Source organism: Hyperoodon ampullatus, assembly GCF_949752795.1.
Source record: "Hyperoodon ampullatus genome assembly, chromosome: 15".
Lineage (NCBI taxonomy): Eukaryota > Metazoa > Chordata > Mammalia > Artiodactyla > Ziphiidae > Hyperoodon > Hyperoodon ampullatus.
The window spans coordinates 25,924,065-25,948,481 of record NC_136928.1 but is presented as its reverse complement, the minus strand read 5'-3'; the positions used below and the strand labels follow the sequence as shown (position 1 = coordinate 25,948,481).

General features: G+C 39.4%; 1 protein-coding gene across 1 annotated transcript in view; it reads left to right on the top strand.

Annotated features, from left to right (window-relative positions):
* The window catches only part of ALMS1 (ALMS1 centrosome and basal body associated protein), a gene marked incomplete at both ends in the record, with an annotated part of 241,255 nt that overhangs the window by 138,879 nt on the left and 77,959 nt on the right, over positions 1-24,417 (top strand). The window contains 2 exons of the mRNA XM_079720378.1: positions 16,152-16,393; positions 22,500-22,625. Coding sequence (XP_079576504.1) covers positions 16,152-16,393; positions 22,500-22,625 — 368 coding nt within the window. The remainder of the gene's footprint in view (positions 1-16,151; positions 16,394-22,499; positions 22,626-24,417) is intronic.

The following is a 24,417-nucleotide window of genomic DNA, read 5'->3' as shown; positions in this document are numbered from 1 at the left end:
TTACTATCTTTTCTTCACTCTTTATTTTAAAAATACATAGACTTAACAAGAGATTACCAAAATAGTCCAGAGAGTCCCAGGTATCTATCGCTCAGCTTTCCCATTGGTAATGTCTTATATAACTGTAGTACATTTTCAAAATGACATTAGGAAATTGACATGGGCACAATATAATTAACTAAACTACAGAACTTAACCAGATTTCACCAAGTTTTGCATGAACTCAGGTTTTTTTGAATGCATATGTGTATAATTCTGTGAAATTTAATCACATTGTGATTTCACATAACCACTACTATAATCAAGATACAGAAATATTCTGTCACCACAAAGAAATTCCCTTATGCATGCCCCTCTGTAGTCACACTCCTCTCCCCTGCGCTCTGCATTCTTTAAACCCTGGAAACTAGTGACCTGTTTTCCTACTATATGGTTTTGTCATTTTGTGAATGTTTTGTAAATTGAATCATATAACATGTAACCTTTGAGATTAGCTCTTTTTACTTAACATGATGACCTGGAGATCCATCCAAGTTGTTGTGTATATCAATAGTTTTTTTTTTTAAATGCTAAGTAGCATTCCATTGTATGGATACATACCAGTTTATTTAACCATTTCCCTGTTGAAGGACATTTGGGTTGTTTCCAACTTTTGACTGTTATTAATAAAGCTGCTGTGAATATTCATATACTTTTTTTTTACACAAATGAAGTTTCTTTTTCTCTCAGACAGTGATTCTCAATCAGGGGTGAGTTTGGCTCCCCGGAGACAGTAGCAACATCTGAAGTAATTTTTTTTTTTTTTTTTTTTTTTTGCGCTACACGGGCCTCTCACAGTTGTGGCCTCTCCCGTTGTGGAGCACAGGCTCCGGACGCGCAGGCTCAGCGGCCATGGCTCACGGGCCCAGCCCACTTCACGACATGTGGGATCTTCCCGCACCGGGGCACGAACCCGTGTCCCCCGCGTCGGCAGGCGGATTCTCAACCACTGCGCCACCAGGGAAGCCCTTGAAGTAATTTTTGATTGTCACAACTGGGAAGGAATTTTGCTGTTGCCATCAGGGATGCTGCTGAATACCCTGGAATACACAAGAGTAGTCAGTCCCCCACAACAAAGAAGTATTTGGTTCAATTTTAGTAATGCCAAGGTTGAGAAACTGCTCTAGGATAAATGCCCAAGAGTGTGATTGTTGGGTTGTATAGTAAGTATATGTTTATTTTTTAAGAATCTGCCAAACTGTTTTCCAGGGTGGTTGTACTATTTTGCATTTCTACTGGCAATATATGAGGGATCCAGTTTCTTCACATCCTTGTCAGATTTTCTTATTGTCAGTATTTTTTATTTTAGCCATCCTAATAAGTATATAGGGATATCTCATTGTTGTTCTAATCTGCATTTCTCTAAATGACTAATGAGGATGAACATTTTTTCATGTGTTTGTCTTCTGTATATTATCTTTGGTGAAGTGTGTGTTTAAGTTTTGCTATTTTCTAACTGCACTTTTTTTTTACTGTTGAATTTAGAGAGTTTTAGTCTATTCTGTATAAAAGTTTTTTGTTGGATATGAGCTCTTATACAAAGTTATGTTTTCTTATATTCAGTGTTACTATTATAATTTGTTTTCATGCTCAAAATGGCACTGATTTACTGACCAGTGGCAGCTCCTTCAAGCTGGTTTCTGTATCCTTTTTACATGTTCTTGTCATCTTTTGTGCATGTCTTTGCCTTCTGGCACAACAAGATACTTCAGGCTCATAGCTTTTTCCTCCCCAGCTCTGAAATTGGCCATTTTTCCAAGGAACCTGCTTTCTTTTAGAGGAAAGTGATATTTAGAAGCCAAGATTTGAGTATTGCTATCTGGCTGCTCCCAGCCTTCTTAGTGGATTTATGTACATACGTACATACATACATACATAAATACACACACACACACTTATTTACATTTATTTCTGTATCTGTCTATATATATTAAAAACCATAAGTTCACACCCATGTATACAATTCTAATTGTTTTATTCTACTTTTTTTTCTCTTTCTGTGTTTGTAACTCCCTTATCCAATAGTGAGAACCCTCACTTCTTATGTGCTTTATATATTTATTTATTTGCTCAATCTGCCATTGTGTAACTAATCTCCCATCATTCCTGCCATCCTCTCCCTAGCTAGGATTGCCTTCCCTCACTACTTGGATTCTGACTCTCCATTCAGACTACCTTTTTGTGTGGATGTTCTTCTTACCCTGCTGGGGCTTTGACACTCCATTCTAGACTACCCCTAAACATAGATAACATCCCCCAACTTGGTTTTTGACTTCTTCCCATCAGAATGCTCACCCCATGTATGTGGACACCCTCCTCACCTCACTTAGACTCTTAACTCCCTGAGATGGACTACTTCCTCACAGGAGCATCTTCCTCATCCTGCTTAGACTTTTGGTATCTCACATTGGGCCTCCTCTCTGCTTGGATGCCCTCATCCTGTTTAGGATCTGACTCAAGATGCCTCGCTACCCTGTTGGACACCCTCATCACCCAGGCTGTGACCTCTCAGGTCAGATTACCTCCCCTTATCCTGTATGGTAGATATTGCTGTTACCTTGCTTGAGCTCTGACTCACCAAACCGGGCTACTCCCAAGCCCTGGATGACACCCTTCTCATTCTGCAGGGGATCTGACTTACTAGCCCAGGCTGCCTGTCTGTGAAGATTATTTTCTCTACTCTGCTCTAGTTCTGCCACTTTATGTTAGGCTGCTCCACTGTAGAGACACCTTCCTCATTCTGGCTGGGCAGTAAGTTCACATGCCAAGCTGGACCTTCTTCTTCATGGAAACCCTCCTCATCCTCCTCTGATATTGCATAACAAGCCACACCTCCCCAGATTCTCTTTGCCCTGATTGGATTGTGATACTACGTGCTAAAGCTACTCTTTTACATGGGCACCCTCCTCACCCTGATGAGGCTCTTATACCTTACTCTGGGCCACTGTTGCCCCACCCACTGTGAATGTCCACCTAATGGTTTTAAGATTCAGTTGTTCAGGAAGGGAAAGGTAAAAGGAGAGAATAAAAAGCCAGGATGAAGAGAAAGATAAGGGGAAGCTTATTTTTGATTAGTGTTTGCTTGGGATATCTTTTTCCATTCTTCTAACTTAGTGTATCTATGACCTTAAAGTGTGTCTCTTGTGAATAGCATATAGTTGGGTCTTATTCATCTTGTCAACCTTTGTCTTTTAATTGGGATATTTAGTTCATTTATATTTAATGTAATCATTGAGGTGGTTGATTTTAGGTTTTGCCACTTTGCTGTTTTCTGTTAACTCTTGTCCTTTATTATTTTAATCAATTATCTTGATTTCATGTTATCTCCTTTACTGGATTTTTTTTGTTATACTTTTTCTCTATCATCCTTTTAGTGATTATTCTAGAGATTATACTTCTTGACTTTACAATTAACCTTAAATTAGTATTCTTACCATTTTATGAAAAATGAAGCATCTCACAACAGTTTAACTCCATTTGCCCCCTCCTGCTGTTTGTGCTTTTGTTGTATATTTCTGTTCTACATCCCCACAAGACATTATTATTATCGTTTATTTATAAAACAACATATAAATATAAAGGTGTATGTACCTGAGTATATGTACATGTATATATTAAACACACACACACACACTTTAAGTGCTCTTTGTTCTTTCCTGCAGTTCTGTTCTATGTTGGGCCATTTTACTTCAGCCTAAAAAAGTTTCTTCTAGTGTTCCCTAAGGTCTGCTGGGGATCAGTTTTCTTATTTTTCATTTATCTGTATTTGATTTTTAAAAATTGATTCCAATTTTCTGTTGAGATTCTCCATATTATTATTTTTTTTTTCCTTTTTTGTGGTACACGGGCCTCTCACTGTTGTGGCCTCTCCCGTTGCGGAGCACAGGCTCTGGACGCGCAGGCTCAGCGGCCATGGCTCACGGGCCCAGCTGCTCCGTGGCATGTGGGATCCTCCCAGACCGGGGCACGAGCCCGTGTCCCCTGCATTGGCAGGCGGACTCCCAACCACTGCGCCACCAGGGAAGCCCTAGATTCTCCATATTTTTATCTATTAATCCCCATCTTTTACTCTCAGTATAGTCATTTTAAAGTTCTGTGCTAACTCCAGAATCTGAATTCCCTCTAAATCAATTTTTCTTGTTTTTTTGTCTTAATTTTTAGTCACTTTTTCCTGCTTCACGAATTTCATAATTTTTTATTGTGTGTTGGACATTGTGAATAAAAAAATCATAGAGACTGAAGATGCTATTACTTTGCACCAGAGAAGATTTACCCTTTTCTCTGTTAATCAGAGTGGCTGATCATTTCAGTCATTTCAGGAATCTTACTAGGTCAGAACTGGGTTGGAGCTTTAGTTGTCTCATCCTACCTATGGTTTTTCCTAATTTGTGGCCTCCCTGGATTTTTGCTGTAAGCCTGACAGGTCTTTGATTCTTCAATAAATGCAGTCAGTTATTGACTTCAGTCTTTCAGATGTTTGAATTCAGCTCTTTAGGCTCTGAGTTATCACAGCTTCAGAGTATGGCAAATGTAAGGAGAGACCAGCTATGTATTTGTTGCCGTTACACTTTCTCAATGAAAAGTTGTCTCATAAACACTGAAACATTGCAGATGATTTCACTTTTTCTGACTCAGCCCCCTTCTTGGTGATGGCACTTCTGGGTTTTTACTGTGAGTCTGGTAGGTCTCTAATTCCTCACTTTTGAAAGTTCTCTCCCTCAGACATTAGGTATTTAGCTTCCTGCTTTATATAGGTTCAAAAACTGGCAAATGTCTTGAAGAGGAGACCTAATGATTGTCACAGACCCCTTTATCTAGTGGGATTTGGTTTGTTAGTGCCATGACTGTGCAGGAAATTTCACTCTGCTTTCTTGGCTCAGTCCCCCATCATCCTATACCACCCTGACACTAAGGAAATGTCCTGTGGGGGAAATTGGCTTGACATTCTGCTAGATTTCACTCCATCATGCCAGCAAATGAGTTCATCAGAAGCTCTGGTGATTCCTCTTTTTCAGTGGAGTATGTCTCCCTACACCAAACCCCTGCTCCAAATCTCTAAATGTCCCTCTCTAGCATATTAGTTGATATTGTTTCTTGATTTCTTCCTTAGCTCTATGATCTTTTATTCAATTTTGTTTGCTTGTTGCAGCAGGAGTGATGGCCTGTGCCTACCTAGTGCAGGCATATTATTATGGAGATATGGGTTTGGTCCCAGACACCACAATAAAGAGAATATCATAATAAAGCAAGTCACACGAGTTGTTTGGTTTCCCAGTGCATGTAAAAGTTATGTTTATGCTATACTGTAGTCTGTTAAGTGTGCAATAGCATTATGTCTAAAAAAAGTACATATCTTAATTTGAAAGTAGGCTTTAAAGATGCTAACCATCATCTGAACCTTCAGCAAGTTGTAATCTTTTTGCAATAGTAACATCAAAGATGACTGATCACAGATCATGTAACAAGTATATTAATGAAAAAGTTTGAAATATTGTGAGAATTACCAAAATGTGACATAGAGACACGAAGTGAGCAAATGCTGTTGGAAAAATGGCACCACCAGTAGACTTGCTTGACACAGGGTTGCCACAAACCTTCAATTTGTTAAAAAAAAAAAAAAAAAAGTTATCTGCAAGGTACAATAAAGTGAAGTGCAATAAAGTGAGGTATACCTATACATCCTGCCTCAAAGTAGAAATCCTATTTAGATCACCTTTAATTTCTCTCAATGATATATTAATAGTTTTCTGTTTAGGGTTCTTACATTTTTTATTATACTTATTATTAGGTATATGATGTTTTGATGATAACGTATATAGCATATTTTTTAGTTTTTAGTTTTATAACTTTTCAGACACCGAAAAATGTTAGTGGAATTTTTTTTTCATTAGTTTCTGCTTTATAACAAAGTGAATCAGTCATACATATACATCTGTTCCCACATCCCTTCCCTCTTGCATCTCCCTCCCTCCCACCCTCCCTATCCCAACCCTCCAGGCAGTCACAAAGCACAGAGCTGATCTCCCTGTGCTATGCGGCTGCTTCCCACTAGCTATCTACCTTACGTTTGGTAGTGTATATATGTCCATGCCTCTCTTTCGCTTTGTCACAGCTTACCCTTCCCCCTCCCCATATCCTCAAGTCCATTCTCAAGTAGGTCTGTGTCTTTATTCATGTTTTACCCCTAGGTTCTTCATGACTTTTTTTCCCCTTAAATTCCATATATATGTGTTAGCATACGGTATTTGTCTTTCTCTTTCTGACTTACTTCACTCTGTATGACAGACTCTAGGTCTATCCACCTCATTACAAATAGCTCAGTTTCGTTTCTTTTTATGGCTGAGTAATACTCCATTGTATAAATGTGCCACATCTTCTTTATCCATTCATCCGATGATGGACACTTAGGTTGTTTCCATCTTCGGGCTATTGTGAATAGAGCTGCAATGAACATTTTGGTACATGTCTCTTTTTGAATTATGGTTTTCTCAGGGTATATGCCTAGCAGTGGGATTGCTGGGTCATATGGTAGTTCTATTTGTAGTTTTTTAAGGAACCTCCATACCGTTCTCCATAGTGGCTGTACCAATTCACATTCCCACCAGCAGTGCAAGAGTGTTCCCTTTTCTCCACACCCTCTCCAGCATTTATTGTTTCTAGATTTCTTGATGATGGCCATTCTGACTGGTGTGAGATGATATCTCATTGTAGTTTTGATTTGCATTTCTCTAATGATTAATGATGTTGAGCATTCTTTCATGTGTTTGTTGGCAGTCTGTATATCTTCTTTGGAGAAATGCCTATTTAAGTCTTCTGCCGATTTTTGGATTGGGTTGTTTGTTTTTTTGCTATTGAGCTGCATGAGCTGCTTATAAATTTTGGAGATTAATCCTTTGTCAGTTGCTTCATTTGCAAATATTTTCTCCCATTCTGAGGGTTGTCTTTTGGTCTTGTTTATGGTTTCCTTTGCTCTGCAAAAGCTTTGAAGTTTCATTAGGTCCTATTTGTTTATTTTTGTTTTTATTTCCATTTTTCTAGGAGGTGGGTCCAAAAGGATCTTGCTGTGATTTATGTCATAGAGTGTTCCGCGTATCTTTTCCTCTAAGAGTTTGATAGTTTCTGGCCTTACATTTAGGTCTTTAATCCATTTTGAGCTTATTTTTGTGTATTGTGTTAGGGAATGATCTAATCTCATACTTTTACATGTCCCTGTCCAGTTTTCCCAGCACCACTTATTGAAGAGGCTGTCCTTTCTCCACTGTACATTCCTGCCTCCTTTATGAAAGATAAGTTGACCATATGTGCGTGGGTTTATCTCTGGGCTTTCGATCCTGTTCCATTGATCTATCTTTCTGTTTTTGTGCCAGTACCACACTGTCTTGATTACTGTAGCTTTGTAGTATAGTCTGAAGTCAGGGAGCCTAATTCCTTCAGCTCCGTTTTTCGTTCTCAAGATTGTTTTGGCTATTCGGGGTCTTTTGTGTTTCCAAACAAATTTTGAAATTTTTTGTTCTAGTTCTGTGAAAAATGCCAGTGGTAGTTTGATAAGGATTGCATTGAATCTGTAGATTGCTTTGGGTAGTAGAGTCATTTTCACAATATTGATTCTTCCAATCCAGGAGCATGGTATATCTCTCCATCTATTTGTATCATCTTTAATTTCTTTCATCAGTGTCTTATAATTTTCTGCATACAGGTCTTTTTTCTCCTTAGGTAGGTTTATTCCTAGATATTTTATTCTTTTTGTTGCAATGGTAAATGGGAGTGTTTTCTTGATTTCACTTTCAGATTTTTCATCATTAGTGTTCAGGAATGCCAGAGATTTCTGTGCATTAATTTTGTATCCTACTACTTTACCAAACTCATTGATTAGCTCTAGTAGTTTTCTGGTAGCATCTTTAGGATTCTCCATGTATAGTATCATGTCATCTGCAAACAGTGACAGCTTTACTTCTTCTTTTCCGATTTGGATTCCTTTTATTTCCTTTTCTTCTCTGATTGCTGTGGCTAAAACTTCCAAAACTATGTTGAATAAGAGTGGTGAGAGTGGGCAGCCTTGTCTTGTTCCTGATCTTAGTGGAAATGGTTTCAGTTTTTCACCATTGAGGACGATGTTGGCTGTGGGTTTGTCATATATGGCCTTTATTATGTTGAGGAAAGTTCCCTCTATGCCTACTTTCTGCAGGGTTTTTATCATAAATGGGTGTTGAGTTTTGTCGAAAGCTTTCTCTGCATCTATTGAGATGGTCATATGGTTTTTGTCCTTCAATTTGTTAATATGGTGTATCACGTTGATTGATTTGCGTATATTGAAGAATCCTTGCATTCCTGGAATAAACCCCACTTGATCACGGTGTATGATCCTTTTAATGTACTGTTGGATTCTGTTTGCTAGTATTTTGTTGAGGATTTTTGCATCTATGTTCATCAGTGATACTGGCCTGTAGTTTTCTTTCTTTGTGACATCCTTGCCTGGTTTTGGTATCAAGGTGATGGTGGCCTCGTAGAATGAGTTTCGCAGTGCTCCTCCCTCTGCTATATTTTGGAGGAGTTTGAGAAGTATAGGTGTTAGCTCTTCTCTAAATGTTTGATAGAATTCGCCTGTGAAGCCATCTGGTCCTGGGCTTTTGTTTGTTGGAAGATTTTTAATCACAGTTTCAATTTCAGTGCTTGTGATTGGTCTATTCATATTTTCTATTTCTTCCTGATTCAGTCTTGGCAGGTTGTGCATTTCTACGAATTTGTCCATTTCTTCCAGGTTGTCCATTTTATTGGCATAGAGTTTCTTGTAGTAATCTCTCATGATCTTTTGTATTTCTGGAGTGTCAGTTGTTACTTCTCCTTTTTCATTTCTAATTCTATTGATTTGAGTCTTCTCCCTTTTTTTCTTGATGAGTCTGGCTAATGGTTTATCAATTTTGTTTATCTTCTCAAAGAACCAGCTTTTAGTTTTATTCATCTTTGCTATCGTTTCCTTCATTTCTTTTTCATTTATTTCTGATCTGATCTTTATGATTTCTTTCCTTCTGCTAACTTTGGGGTTTTTTTTGTTCTTCTCTAATTGCTTTAGGTGCAGTGTCATGTTGTTTACTTGAGATGTTTCCTGTTTCTTAAGGTGTGATTGTATTGCTATAAACTTCCCCCTTAGAACTGCTTTTGCTGCATCCCATAGGTTTTGGGTCGTCGTGTCTCCATTGTCATTTGTTTCTAGGTATTTTCTTATTTCCTCTTTGATGTCTTCAGTGATCCCTTCGTTATTGAGTAGTGTATTGTTTATCCTCCATGTGTTTGTATTTTTTACAGATCTTTTCCTGTAATTGATGTCTAGTCTCATAGCATTGTGGTCGGAAAAGATACTTGATATAATTTCAATTTTCTTAAATTTACCAAGGCTTGATTTGTGACCCAAGATATGATCTACCCTGGAGAATGTTCCATGAGCACTTGAGAAAAATGTGTATTCTGTTGTTTTTGGATGGAATGTCCTATAAATATCAATTAAGTCCATCTTGTTTAATGTATCATTTAAAGCTTGTGTTTCCTTATTTATTTTCATTTTGGATGATCTGTCCATTGGTGAAAGTGGGGTGTTGAAGTCCCCTACTATGAGTGTGTTACTGTCGATTTCCCCTTTTATGGCTATTAGTATTTGCCTTATGTACTGAGGTGCTCCTATGTTGTGTGCATAAATATTTACAATTGTTATATCTTCTTCTTGGATCGATCCCTTTATCATTATGTAGTGTCCTTCTTTGTCTCTTCTAACAGTCTTTATTTTAAAGTCTATTTTGTCTGATATAAGAATTGCTACTCCAGCTTTCTTTTGATTTCCATTTGCATGGAATATCTTTTTCCATCCCCTTACTTTCAGTCTATATGTGTCTCTAGGTCTGAAGTGGGTCTGTTGTAGACAGCATATATATGGGTCTTGTTTTTGTATCCATTCAGCCACTCTGTGTCTTTTGGTGGGAGCATTTAGTCCATTTACATTTAAGGTAATTATTGATATGTATGTTCCTATTCCCATTTCCTTAATTGTTTTTGGTTCGTTATTGTAGGTCTTTTCCTTCTGTTGTGTTTCTTGCCTAGAGAAGTTCCTTTAGCATTTGTTGTAAAGCTGGTTTGGTGGTGCTGAACTCTCTCAGCTTTTGCTTGTCTGTAAAGGTTTTAATTTCTCCATCAAATCTGAATGAGATCCTTGCTGGGCAGAGTAATCTTGGTTGCAGGTTTTTCTCCTTCATCACTTTAATTATGTCCTGCCACTCCCTTCTGGCTTGTAGAGTTTTTGCTGAGAGATCAGCTGTTAACCTGATGGGGTTTCCCTTGTGTGTTATTTGTTGTTTTTCCCTTGCTGCTTTTAATATGATTTCTTTGTGTTTAATTTTTGACAGTTTGATTAATATGTGTCTTGGCGTATTAATCCTTGGATTTATTCTGTATGGGACTCTCTGTGCCTCCTGGACTTGATTAACTATTTCCTTTCCCATATTAGGGAAGTTTTCAACTATAATCTCTTCAAATATTTTCTCAGTCCCTTTCTTTTTCTCTTCTTCTTCTGGAACCCCTATAATTCGAATGTTGGTGTGTTTAATGTTGTCCCAGAGGTCTCTGAGTCTGTCCTCTTCTTTTCATTGTTTTTTCTTTATTTTGCTCTGCATCAGTTATTTCCACTATTTTATCTTCCACCTCACTTATCCGTTCTTCTGCCTCCGTTATTCTGCTATTGATCCCATCTAGAGTATTTTTCATTTCATTTATTGTGTTTTTAATCGATGCTTGATTCATCTTTAGTTCTTCTAGGTCCTTGTTAACTGTTTCTTGCATTTTGTCTATTCTATTTCCAAGATTTTGGATCTTGGAAATAGAATCTTGGATCATCTTTACTATCATTATTCTGAATTCTTTTTCAGGTAGGCTGCCTATTACCTCTTCATTTGTTAAGTCTGGTAGGTTTTTATCTTGCTCCTTCACCTGCTGTGTGTTTTTGTCTTCTCATTTTGCTTATCTTACTGTTTTTGGGGTCTCCTTTTTGCAGGCTGCAGATTCGTAGTTCCCGTTGTTTTTGGTGTCTGTCCCCAGTGGCTAACGTTGTTTCAGTAGGTTGTGTAGGCTTCCTGGTGGCGGGGGGGGACTGGTGCCTGTGTTCTGGTGGTTGAGGCTCGATCTTGTCTTTCTGGTGGACAGGTCCACGTCTGGTGGTGTGTATTGGGGTTCCTGTGGCCTTATGTTTTTAGGCAGCCTCTCTGGTAATGGGTGGGTTTGTGTTCCTGTCTTGCTAGTTGCTTGGCATAGGGTGACCAGCACTGTAGCTTGCTGGTCGTTGACTGAAGCTGGGTGCTGGTGTTGAGATGGAGATCTCTGGGAGATTTTCGCCACTTAATATTATGTGGAGCTGAGAGGTCTCTTGTGGACCCGTGTCCTGAAGTTGGCTCTCCCACTTCAGAGGCACAGCACTGACTCCTGGCTGCAGCACCAAGAGCCTTTCATCTACCCGGCTCAGAATAAAAGGGAGAAAAAGTAGAAAGAAAGAATTAGTAGAAGAAAGAGAGAGAGAAAGAAAGGAAGAAGGAAAGAAAGGAAGGAAGGAAGAAAGAAAGGAGGGAGGGAGGAAGGATGGAAAGAAAGAAAGAAGGGAGGGAGGGAGGAAGGAAAGAAAGGGAGGGAGGAAGGAAAGAGAGAAGGGAAGAAAGAAAAAAAGAAAGAAAGAAGGAAAGAAAGGAGGGAGGGAGGAAGGAAAGAAAGGAAGAAAGAAAAAAAGAAAGAGAGAAGGAAAGAAAGACAGGAGGGAGGCAGGGAGGGAGGAAGGAAAGAAAGAAAGAAAGAAAGGAGGGGGCTTCCCCGGTGGTGCAGTGGTTGGGAGTCTGCCTGCCAATGCAGGGGACGCGGGTTCGCGCCCTGGTCTGGGAAAATCCCACATGCCGCGGAGCGGCTGGGCCCGTGAGCCACAATTACTGAGCCTGCGCGTCTGGAGCCTGTGCTCTGCAACAAGAGAGGCTGCGATAGTGAGAGGCCCGCGCACCACGATGAAGAGTGGCCCCCGCTTGCCGCAACTAGAGAAAGCCCTCGCACAGAAACGAAGACCCAACACAGCCCTAAATAAATAAATTAATTAAATAAAAATAAATAAATAAATAAATAAAGTACACAGGAGAATGTGTACAGGTTAAAAAAAAAAAAAGAAAGGAGGGGCGGAGGGAGGGAGGGAGGGAGGAAGGGAAGGTAGGAAAAAAAGAGAGAGAAGATAAAGTAAAATAGAATAAAGTATAAAATATAGTAGCGTTATTAAAATAAAAAAGTAATTATTAAAAAAAAAACGGATAGGTAGAACCCTGGGACCTATGGTGGAAGCAAAGCTATACAGAGAAAATCTCACACAGAAGCATACACATACACATTCACAAAAAGAGAACAGGGAAAAAAATCGAAAATCTTGCTCTCAAAGTCCACCTCCTCAATTTGGGATAATTCGCTGTGCACTCCACAGACGCAGGGCACATCATGCGGACCGTGGAGCTTTAATCCGCTGCCTCCGAGGCTGCACAGAGAGATTTCCCTGTCTCTGCTCTCACACCTCCCGGGTCTCAGCCTTGGACCTGGCCCCACCTCTGCGCGTAGGTTGCCGGAGGGCGTCCGTTCTTCGCTCAGCCGCTGATTCGGGGGCTCTGGCTCACTCAGGCCGAGGGGAGGGAGGGGCACGCAGTGCGGGGCGGGCCTGCGGCGGCAGAGGCCGGCGTGACGTTGCACCAGCCCCAGGCGCTTTCCCCGGGAAGCCGTCCTTGGGTCCCGGGACCCCGGCAGTGGCGGGCTGCACAGGCTCCCCGGAAGGAAGTCACCTTCGCTCGCACACAGATCTTGTGGCAGCGGCAGCAGCAGCAGCAGCCCCAGCGTCCCACGCCCGTCTCCGGAGTGCGCCCGTCTCTGGAGCTACTTTTTTTTTTTTTTTTAATTTAATTAATTTATTTATTTATGGCTGTGTTGGGTCTTCATTTCTGTGCGAGGGCTTTCTCTAGTTGCAGCAACTGGGGGCCACTCCTCATCGCGGTGCGTGGGCCTCTCACTATCGCGGCCTCTCTTTTTGCGGAGCACAGGCTCCAGACGCGCAGGCTCAGTAATTGTGGCTCATGGGGCTAGTTGCTCCGCGGCATGTGGGATCTTCCCAGACCAGGGCTCGAACCCATTTCCCCTGCATTGGCAGGCAGATTCTCAACCACTGCGCCACCAGGGAAGCCCTGGAGCTTCTTTAAGCAGCGCTCTTAATGCCCTCTCCTTGTGCACCAGGAAACAAAGGGGAAGAAAAAGTCTCTTGCCTCTTCGGCAGCTCCAGACTTTTTCCCCGAACTCCCTCCGGGCTAGCCGTGGTGCACTAACCCCTTCAGGCTCTCTTCCTGCCGCCAGCCCCAGTCCTCTCCCTGCGCTCCGACTGACACCCGATACCCGAGCCTCAACTCCCAGCCCCGATACCCGAGCCTCAACTCCCAGCCCCGCCCGACCTGGCGGCCGAGCAGACAAGACTCTCGGGCTGGGGTGTGCCTGAGGGCACCGATCCTCTGTGCCAGAATCTCTCCACTTTGCCCTCCACACCCCTGTTGCTGTGCTCTCCTCCGCTACTCCGAAGCTTTCCCCCTCCGCCACCCGCAGTCTCCGCCTGCGAAGGGGCTTCTAGTGTGTGGAAACCTTTCCTCCTTCACGGCTCCCTCCCACTGGTGCAGGTCCCGTCCCTATCCTTTTGTCTCTGTTTATTCTTTTTTCTTTTGCCCTACCCAGGTATGTGGGGGAGTTTCTTGCCTTTTGGGAGGTCTGAGTTCTTCTGCCAGTGTTCAGTAGGTGTTCTGTAGGAGTTGTTCCACGTGTGGATGAATTTCTTTTCTTTTTTTTTTTTTTTCTTTTTGTGGTACGAGGGCCTCTCACTGTTGTGGCCTCTCCCGTTGAGGAGCACAGGCTCCGGATGCGCAGGCTCAGCGGCCATGCCTCACGGGCCCAGCCGCTCCGCGGCATGTAGGATCTTCCCGGACGGGGGCACAAACCCGCGTCCCCTGCATCGGCAGGCGGACTCTCAACCACTGCGCCACCAGGGAAGCCCCTAGATGAATTTCTGATGTATCTGTGGGGAGGAAGGTGATCTCCGCGTCTTACTCTTCCGCCATCTTCCTCCGTCCCCCCGTTAGTGGAATTTTTTAAAGTTTGGTCTCTTATCTGGCAACTCTTCTAAAAACTAACTGATATTCTAATAAGTTATCTGTAAATTGTTTTGGATTTTCTGTATCCTTAATTATATCAAATATGGAAAGTGACAGTATTATTTCTTCCTTTCTTATCCTTATATTTCTGATTTCTTTTTCCTGCCTTACTGCTAATGCCATTTAATACTTTTACTAACATGTTGAATAGAAAAGGTAAGAGTTAGCATTCTTATTTTGTTCCTAATCTTACAGTGGACATTCTCCACATTTCACTATAAATAGGATGGTGGCTCTAAAGTTTTTTGTAGTTTCCCTTTGCTATGAGTTTTTAATCATACATAATTATTGAATTTTGTCAAATGTTTTATCTGACTATACTGATATAATATACATTTCTCCTTTATTTTATTGATGTGGTGCATGACATTTATTGATATTTGAATGTTCACTCACCTTGCATTTCTGGAGTAAAACAGCTTGGTAGGAATTCACACATTCACTCACTCTCACTCTACATTTGATTGTCTAACATTTTGTTTATGATTTTTGCTTCTGTATACATAAGGGAGATGGGCCTATTTTCTTTTCTCATAATTGTCCTTTTAATTAGTAAATAGTATATAGCAGGTAGAGATTTAAAAGACCTCTTAAAAGGTCTTCTTGTGTGATATAATACAATACAGTATTACTCCATTTTAAAAAAATGACCTTTTTTATTTTCAAATAATTTCAAATCTGCAGAAAAGATACAAACATAATAGAGTTCCCTTTACCTCTCTCCCAGTTTTTCCTATTGCTAACATCTTATACTACCATAGTATATTTTTCAAAATTAAAAAGCCAACATTTATACATTACTGTTAACTAAACTTAAGACTTTTTTTGGATTTCACCAGTTTTCCCATTAATGACCTTTTTCTGTTCTAGGACCCAATCCAGTATATCACATTCCACTTAGTTAGTTGTCATGTCTCCTTAGTCTTCTCTGGTCTATGACAGTTCCTCATTCCTTCCTTGTTTTTCATGATTTTGACAGTCTTGAGGAATATTGGTCTGATATTCTCAATCTGGATTTGGCTGATGTTTTTCTCATGATTAGACTGGAGTTATAGGTTTTGGCAAAGAATACCGCAGAAGCGAAGTAACCTTCTCATCACATCATTAACAGAGAGTATGTAGTGTCTCTGTGACATCACTGGTGATGTGAAACATCATCACTTGCATACATGGTGTTTGCTAGGTTTCTCCACTGTAAAGTTACTTTTTCTCCTATTTTATACTCTCTTTGGAATTCAGTCATTAAGGCCAGCCCAGGACTAGACTTAAGGGGAAGATTAAGCTTCACCTCCACCTCCTTGGGGAGGAGATGGATGCCGGGGGTGAGGTTACCTACATATGGAATTCTTATGTTGGCAAGATTTGCCTTCTCCCTCCCTCCTATTATTTATTTATTTATACACTCATTTATTTACTCCATTATGTTTTAATATGGATTCTTTATAATCTATATACATAATTACAACCTTAAAAACCTCTGGTTCCCCCACTGACATATAAACTTTTTGAGGAAAGGCTTTGTTTCTTTTTTATTTTTGTACGTTCTATGCGTTTAGCATAGTCCCCTAATTTATAGTGGACTTCCAATAATTATTTTTTAATGGATATCTTTTCACTTCAACTGAAAAGTACCCTTTCCTTATATAATAGCATTCTAAATCCAAAATAAAAGTAGACTTTAAAATAAGTAAAAGTAAACTCATGCATGATCACACTGTAATAAGTATGTAAAAAAGCAAAGGGTACTGCAGAAATAACTTAACCATTTGAGTTGGATGTGTCTCCAAAAAATATTGAAGCCATGTTTGGAAAGAAATTACAGTATTTGATAAGCCAAGGATATGACCTGCTGTGTGCTTTCTCTTTTTTGTTCAGATCACCAAAGGAGATTAAGACCCCGTTTTCTCCCTTCTCTGGAAAATTATCATCTGATGCAGTCACTCAGATAACAACAGAAAGTCCAGGAAAAGCCATGTTTTCATCTGAGATTTTTGTTAATTCTGAAGATCGTGGACATGATATTCCAGAGCTCAGTACACGGAGGTTGGGCAAAGTTCCTGTTAAGTTTGCTTCATCATCTTCAGTCCAACAGATTACTGTTCCTCATGGCACAGATGGTAAGAGAATTTTAGGTCATATTACCAACTTTTGTGTGTAATTAACTAAGAAATTTCTTGATTGGGTCTTTCTAGTTAGAAAACCTAATTTTAATTTTAAGCATTAGGTTGTACATGATTATATCATCTTTTATTTACATAGCTATGAAGAGAATATAATTTATTATGTTTTTACTTCAATTTCGAGTGAAGTCAACAACCTATGTGAAACTCATGCTACTTGTGGTTGACGTATTTTCAACTCATAATACTTGTCATAAGAATGCAAGTAGTTCATGAAAACATAAAAACTATAGAGGTTCAATTTTAGGGAGGTAGATAATTATTTGGCATTGTTTTTTTTACTATTGTTTTGCATGATACAATGAACAGATAGCAAACACAATAACAGTCTATTTCTTGCTCAAGAAACGTTGACCAGGGACCCAGGTTGACTGTGACCCTGCTTTCTTTAAAACATGGAACCTTGGATTCATCATCATAGTCAACTGGAAGGGACGAAAAGCATGGAGGAGCACATGTTGGGAGGCTTTTATGGGCTAGCCCTAGTTGTGGCCCACATCACTTTCCACTGACTAGGAATAGTTTAGTTGTGCTTTCCAGGATGAAGAAGAAATGAGTTTTGGTGAACAGCTAGCAATCTCTACCATAAGGTCTACATTTAGAGTGTTCACATGCTATCATGATAGTGATATTTTTATAGTGCTTGTACTATATAACATTCAAAATTATAGCAAGTTATTTTCTTTTTCAGACCAGTAACTGGAAAGTTAAGTTCCCATTCTGCCTCCAAATGAGGGTGGAACTTTAAATTACTAATTTTAAAGTATTCAGTAGTTTGTACAAATCTATTCAAAATATATTTTAAGCTTTCCTACTTATGCAAAAAGTTTATCTGTCTGTAGGTATAAATGGAATATGTCTAAATGTATGAAGAAAATTGCTTAGTTCCACATTTAAATTGCACTGAATTTAATTTGAATAAATACATTTATATGTTGAAATGGTTATAGTTCTTTTCTTTTTTTAAAATTTTATTTATTTTATTTTTGGCTGTGTTGGGTCTTCATCGCTGCGCACAGCCTTTCTCTAGTTGTGGCGAGCGGGGGCTACTCTTCATTGCGGTGCACGAGCTTCTCATTGCAGTGGCTTCTCTTGTGGCGGAGCATGGGCTCTAGGCACGTGGGCTTCAGTAGTTGTGGTGCATGGGCTCAGTAGTTGTGGCTCGCGGGCTCTAGAGCGCAGGCTCAGTAGTCATGGTACATGAGCTTAGTTGGTCCGCGGCATGTGGGATCTTCCTGGACCAGGGCTGGAACCCGTGTCCCCTGATTTGGCAGGCGGATTCTTAACCACTGCGCTATCAGGGAAGCCCGAGATGGTTATATTTCTTATACATTTTTATTGTGAAATAAAATTATGCCCCCCAAATGTAGAGTCTAATAAATACCACAGAGAACACCTTTAATGTGTCAGTTACCTATTGCCACCGTGATACTGTATAAGAACCTCGAAAATCTCAGTGCTTTATAGCAACAGACATTTGCTTTCCTTACTCATGGGCTTATGAGTCAGTTGGAGTTTGGCATCAGGATGCAAAAATGGTTTGGGTCTGTTCCACATGCTTGTACTGAAACCCAGGCTACTCTGGGCTATGTTGTTTTCATGTTGGTAGCAGGGCACAGGAGAGGAAATCCAACTGTGAAAGTGTATTTTATACCTCTTCTGACATCAAATGGATCAGTCTATATAGAGGCCACAGTTTATGTTTTTATCTTTACATATAGGTACTTGGTAGAAAGGACTCCTTTAAAAGATAAATATTATTTGGTTTACTAATAAAATATTATTTTTAACTCTGGATTCAGAAGTAAAATTTTAAAAAATATTTTAGAAGTATACAGAATAGTATGTTGAATTTATGACTATGTGTCCATTGCTCTGAATTAACAAATTAAGAGTAATATGTTATATGTTTATATTTAGTTCCATTTTCAAGTTTTTTGAAGAAATAAATTTTATGGTTGGACTTTTCTTCTTTACCCTTCTCCAGTCCTTTCTTTCTCTCTCAGGAACAACCATTATTTGCTGAATAGTCACTTCTTCCCCCAGAGTAGGCAGTCCAAAGTAACTTTAAGACTTCTGCATCCAAACATAAAGTTGTTGAGAATTTCAAAAAGCCACTTATCTTGTCTCTGAATTCTCCATCTCCACATGGTAGCCATTCTTGCTCTGGGTCCATTGTAATTCTGCCCAATTGTTGTTGTTCATTTTCTGCAAACTTTGAACTAAATGGTAAATTTAACCATCACTACCAAGCTTTATATACACTGGTGGAGGAAGAAAACTAATAAATCAATATTCTAACAATAATGACTACAGCAATGTCCAAGTAGAAGTAGAGGCTACAACCTATTTTTTCTGTTATTTAAATTCTTCCCTCCTCTATACATTTCTTCATTCTCCTTGAACTGAGCCAGTTTCTCATTGGCTGGGGTTTTACCTGATAGGTTGGTACAAGTAAGTATTCCTAAGTAGTCTAAGACTTTGCTAGCCCTGCATAGGTTTAAGGTAATTTTTTGTTAATTTCTATGACCAGGCTTGGTAAAGTGGTCCCCTAGGTGTAAGCCATACTCCTATTGACTTTCTTTTTTTAAGGTAACCTTATTTCTCCCTGATAGTTAAGGTCAATTGTAGTTTTAGTCAACACTATGGCATCCTATTCCCTGTATTGTATCAGTGACATAAAGAATGTAAAATGGCTAGATGGCTCCTGTCTCCTGGTAGAAGTGCCCCTCCCTTATTTCTAAGATCTTCCATCAAACAAAGCAGAATCACAGACATAGAAAGCAAAAGATTTTAAAGGCTTCTGCCTTTGTTCCTAAATACATGCATTCTGTCTGTGGGATAGGCAAGTACCATATATGGTTCTGAGCACATGCCATATTCTGTAAGCTAGCATTTCAACCTCAGAAAGTGATGCCTCCCAGCTTGTGCCATAACAGTTATCAGTAAATTGTTCACTCACTTTTTTTTTTTTGAGTTTACCATAGTTATGGGTGATCAGGCTTGTGATGAGAACAGTGACTCCCTTTAGGCATCAGCCTTTTGTCTCATTTCCTTCACTATGAAGTCAGTTCCTTGGTTGGAAGCAGGGTACTAATAATATGGATTCCACGTCAAATCATCAGAATGATGGAGTGGTCAAGGATGGTAGCACAATTCTAAGTAATGTAAAAGTTGTTATTGTGTCCAGAATGAAGGAGATCTCATTCTTTTCTTGGACTATCAGACTGTGCCTAGAGTATTCTGATTTTTATAAACTAGACATGGGCAACTAGGAGTCCATCTCTTAGCGGTAATTACAGGATGCAAGAGAAGATCATGGTCTATAAGGATAAACTGAAGAAGCTGTTGTGTTTAATCAGGAGAAGTGGTAGCTATCTACAAAATTCTATTTGAATGAGCAGTACAACCCCATAAATACTCAGGAGTAACCTAAACAAGAATTTTATAAGACTCATGTGATGGAAATACTAATCCTTTGTGTAGGCATAGAAAAGGACAGTAGACTAAAAGAAGGGATGGGATATTTCTGAATGGGAAAATTGAATATTGTAAAGATGTCATTTATTCCTAAATGAATTTAAACTCTAACGTAATTCTACTAAAAATTATAATGGAATTGTTCTTTTGAACTTGTTTAATTGATCTTAAATTTTTTCAGGAAGAATAATAAAGAAAATACTGGAAAAGAAGAGTAATGGGGAGGATAAAGTTTAGCAGCAGCCAGTGGAGTGTTTTAATGGGATGCCTGGAAGTTGCAGACATTATTCTCACCCTTGACCTATGGGCCCAGACTTAGTCATATGTCCATACATGTCTGCAAGGGAGATTGGGAAATACAGTGTACAGATGAGCAGTATGTACCCAGCTAAATGTCAAAATGCTGTTACAGAGAGAGAGTTTCTACCATATCATGAAAGAAAAACAAGTATATAGAAAAAGATTTCAGGGACTCCCTGGTGGCACAGTGGTTAAGAATCCACCTGCCAGTGCAGGGGACACGGGCTCGAGCCCTGGTCCGGGAAAATCCCACATGCCTCGGACCAGCTAAGCCCGTGTGCCACAACTACTGAGCCTGTGCTCTAGAGCCCGCGAGCCACAACTACTGAGCCCATGCTCCACAACTACTGAAGCCTACGTGCCTAGAGCCTGTGCTCCACAACAAGAGAATCCACTGCAATGATAAGAGTGAGAAGCTAGTGCACCACAACGAAGAGTAGCCCCCCCTCCACAACTAGATAAAGTCCACGTGCAGCAATGAAGACCCAATGAAGCAAAAAAAAAAAAGAAGAAAAAGATTTCATCTTCTATAATAATCAAATTGCTACCATGTCACAGACATTTTAGAAAGAGTTTTAGCAGTTAGTATTTAAAAAAAAGAAACTTTATAAATGACATAATTTTTCACTCTGAAATCAGAAAATTTATGTGAGATGGGGCAGCAGGGGAGAATGGGTATGCTATAAACAGGAAGTCTTTATTTACAGAATTCTTTATTATTGAAAATTTAATTCAGCCTAAATTTTTAACATTATGAGAAGGGTTAAATGCACTTTATCTGTAGTATAATGATAAAAAATGTGAAGATAGGAAATAAAATGAATCTGTTATTAATGTAAAGTAGAAAAACTGAATTCCAAATTATACATACTATACACAACTATGTAAACAAATAAGAAATACAGAAGAAAGACCTGTAGAAATACATTAAAATATTAATAATAGTTATCTTTGAGTGGTAAGACTTTGTCTTTTTTATTTCTGTGTATTTTTTTAATATTGAGAATTTATACTTTTATAATGGAAAACTTATTTTGAAAATCTGCCACATAGAAGAGAATTAGATTTACTTTCTATGACTCTGGAGGGAGAACCTCCAAAGGTCAGTAGTAGGGGTTAACAACGACCAGGTTTGGGTTCAATATAAGATAAAGTGTTTCTTAGTTAGAGCCATCTAAATATGGAATAGATTGCTAACAAGTCATCTTCTCAATGGATCCTACCCTTACCACTCTATTTAAACTGCATCCTGTTGCAATTTCCCAAATACTTCTAATCTTCCTCAGCATTTTCTAATTCTTCTGGGGGGGTGGCTGTTTTGGGTCTTTGTTGCTGCACACGGGATTTCTCTAGCTGTGGCGAGTGGGGGCTACTCTTTGTTGTGGTGCACGGGCTCTAGGCGCGCAGGTTTCAATAGTTGCAGCACGAGGGCTCAGTACTCACAGCACGAGGGCCCTAGAGCACGTGGGCTTCAGTAGTTGTGGCATATGGGCTCAGTAGTTGTGGCGCTCGGGCTCTAGGACGGGCGGGCTTCAGTAGTTGTGGCACATGGGCTTGGTAGTTGTGGCACGCACGCTCAATAGTTGTGGCGCATGGGCTTAGTTGCTCCACGGCATGTGAGATCTTCCCAGACCAGGTATCGAACCCGTGTCCCCTGCATTGGCAGGCAGATTCTTAACCCACTGCGCCACCAGGGAAGTCCCAGTATTTTCTAATTTCTTTTTTTTTTAAAGAAGATATTGGAGGTAGGAGTTTATTAATTAATTTATTTATTTTTGCTGTGTTGGGTCTTCGTTTCTGTGTGAGGGCTTTCTCTAGTTGTGGCAAGCGGGGGCCACTCTTCATCGCAGTGCATGGGCCTCTCACTGTCGCGGCCTCTCTTGTTGTGGAGCACAGGCTCCAGACGTGCAGGCTCAGTAGTTGTGGCTCACGGGCCTAGTTGCTCTGCGGCATGTGGGATCCTCCCAGACCATGGCTCGAACCCGTGTCCCCTGCATTGGCAGGCAGATTCTCAACCACTGCACCGCCAGGGAAGCCCCGTATTTTCTAATTTTTTATGTCACTAATAATTTATAAAAATACTAGATGATTTACTTATTTAGTATGCTAATTGTTTACTATATATCTCCCTCTTCTAGAATGCTAGTTTACTGATATATTCCAAGAATCTTGACCACTGCTTGGCACATTAAAGGTACTTAATATATGTTCAGTTAATTAATAAATGTTTTCTTATTTATTATTCTGATCTTTATCTCCTTAGGCCAACCTTTACTGTTGCCATATAAGCCTTCTGGTAGTACGAAGATGTACTATGTTCCCCAATTAAGACAAATTCCTTCGTCTCTGGATTCCAAGTCAGACACCACCATTGAGAGCTCACACTCAGGTATTATGCAGAAATTATTCAAAGTTTTATTTTTTGAAATTTCATTTGTGGATTGGCTGTTTAATTCTGGATGACATATGAAAGCTCAGGGCTATTTAATCTTTAAGTGAAACATGGAGCTTTTCATGACTCAGTCTCTGGTTCTGATAGGTGAGTTATTTGGTCAGATGTATTGTGTGCACTCAAACATTTGATAAATATTTGAAGAAAATTGTATGAACAGTTACTTGTTTGGGTTAGTGGGCTCCATCTAGGACAAAGGTTTCCAAGTTTTCTCTGTTCACAGTCACCTTAGTGTTTGGGTGACTTCTTTTCTCATCATCATGGGGATATAAATCATCAGCAGCATATAAATACATGAAGTATTTTTTCAGATACTAAGCTATTATGTTATTAGAACATAAAAATATTTACCGTTTTGATCTTACAACTTAATAAACAAAATATTTTTGGTTTTGTGTTTGAAAGAAAACATTTTACTTTGTTCATAAATATGCATAATTACTTGCTAATGAGATATGTTTGGCTATTAGGGCACAGTTTCTCAAGCCTTGAGATGAAATTGGACACAACCACCCTCATTTATTGCTTTTGTTATAGAAACTGTCAAAAATCCAACTCTGCAGAGATACAGACAGCAGCATTGAAAGGAATGTAGCAGTATCTAATGTTGGAACTTTAAACTATCTTTAGCTATTAGTTTTTGTCCTGTACACCAGATATTAAATATCACTGTTTCCCTAGAATTTTAAAATATCCCACAGCATCCCTGTGAGATCACCACAATAGAACTGCAGATTTAGAAAATGAATAGCATCCCGTGGAGGAACTGAATAAATATTTTCTGTGGAAAATTATGAGATAAGGATACTGAGTTGGTATGGTGTGGGGTTTTGATTGTTGGGATAACATATTGATTGGTCCACAGGCGTTGACTCGGTTCAGTTTAGATATAAATTGTTCATGATTTGTCATAAGATATCTTTATAGGTGTAGAAATTAAAAAGAAAGAAGTTGTCCCCGGTCTTACGCAGATTTTCTGTTAATTTTAAGAGGACCCAACTAGTATCTAACAGTAACTGAGTTAAAGCCCCTGGTATAATTGCTCCTGATTTCCCACTGTGATGCCACTGAAAAAAAGAACCACAAAATGCTCATACGTTAGGATTGCTTATTAAGCCTGTAACCAGGAACTGGAAGAAATTTTCACTACCTGCATGGCTATGATTTTAAAAACACACTTAATGGCTACACAAGCTTACTTAATTGATTGTAGGTAGGAAAATCTTTTATCTCAGTCTCACTTTCAGCCGCCTAGTTCAGAAGACAGAATGTACTAATAGAAGTCTAATCAGGTGTTCCAATATTTTTTGAGGCCTCCTGTGTACTTCTATTCATTTACATCCTAACTCTTCCCTTTGGAGACATTAACTTTGAGAAAAATTAGACAGTAGTGGGAAGAGAAAATGACTCAGGGATGGTACATTGTATCCTGAGAAATACTGTCCCTATAAATAAAGTACTGAATGCATCAATTAGACAAGAAGAGATCTGTTAGCTATATACACTTGAGGTTGTCATTTTTCATGTTCTGCATCTATTCTGAGAGTGAGGGAGTTGACAGTAGAAAATAATAGTTTCTTAGACCAGTAGAGCTGTTCTAGATGAAAGCCTAGGAATTGTTCTGATAGATATTGTCTGTTAGTATGTTGTGATTCTATAGATATTAGAAAGATCCAACTAGAGTTTGGGGCCAAGGGCAAGTCATAAACCATTGCAGATATTTGGACCA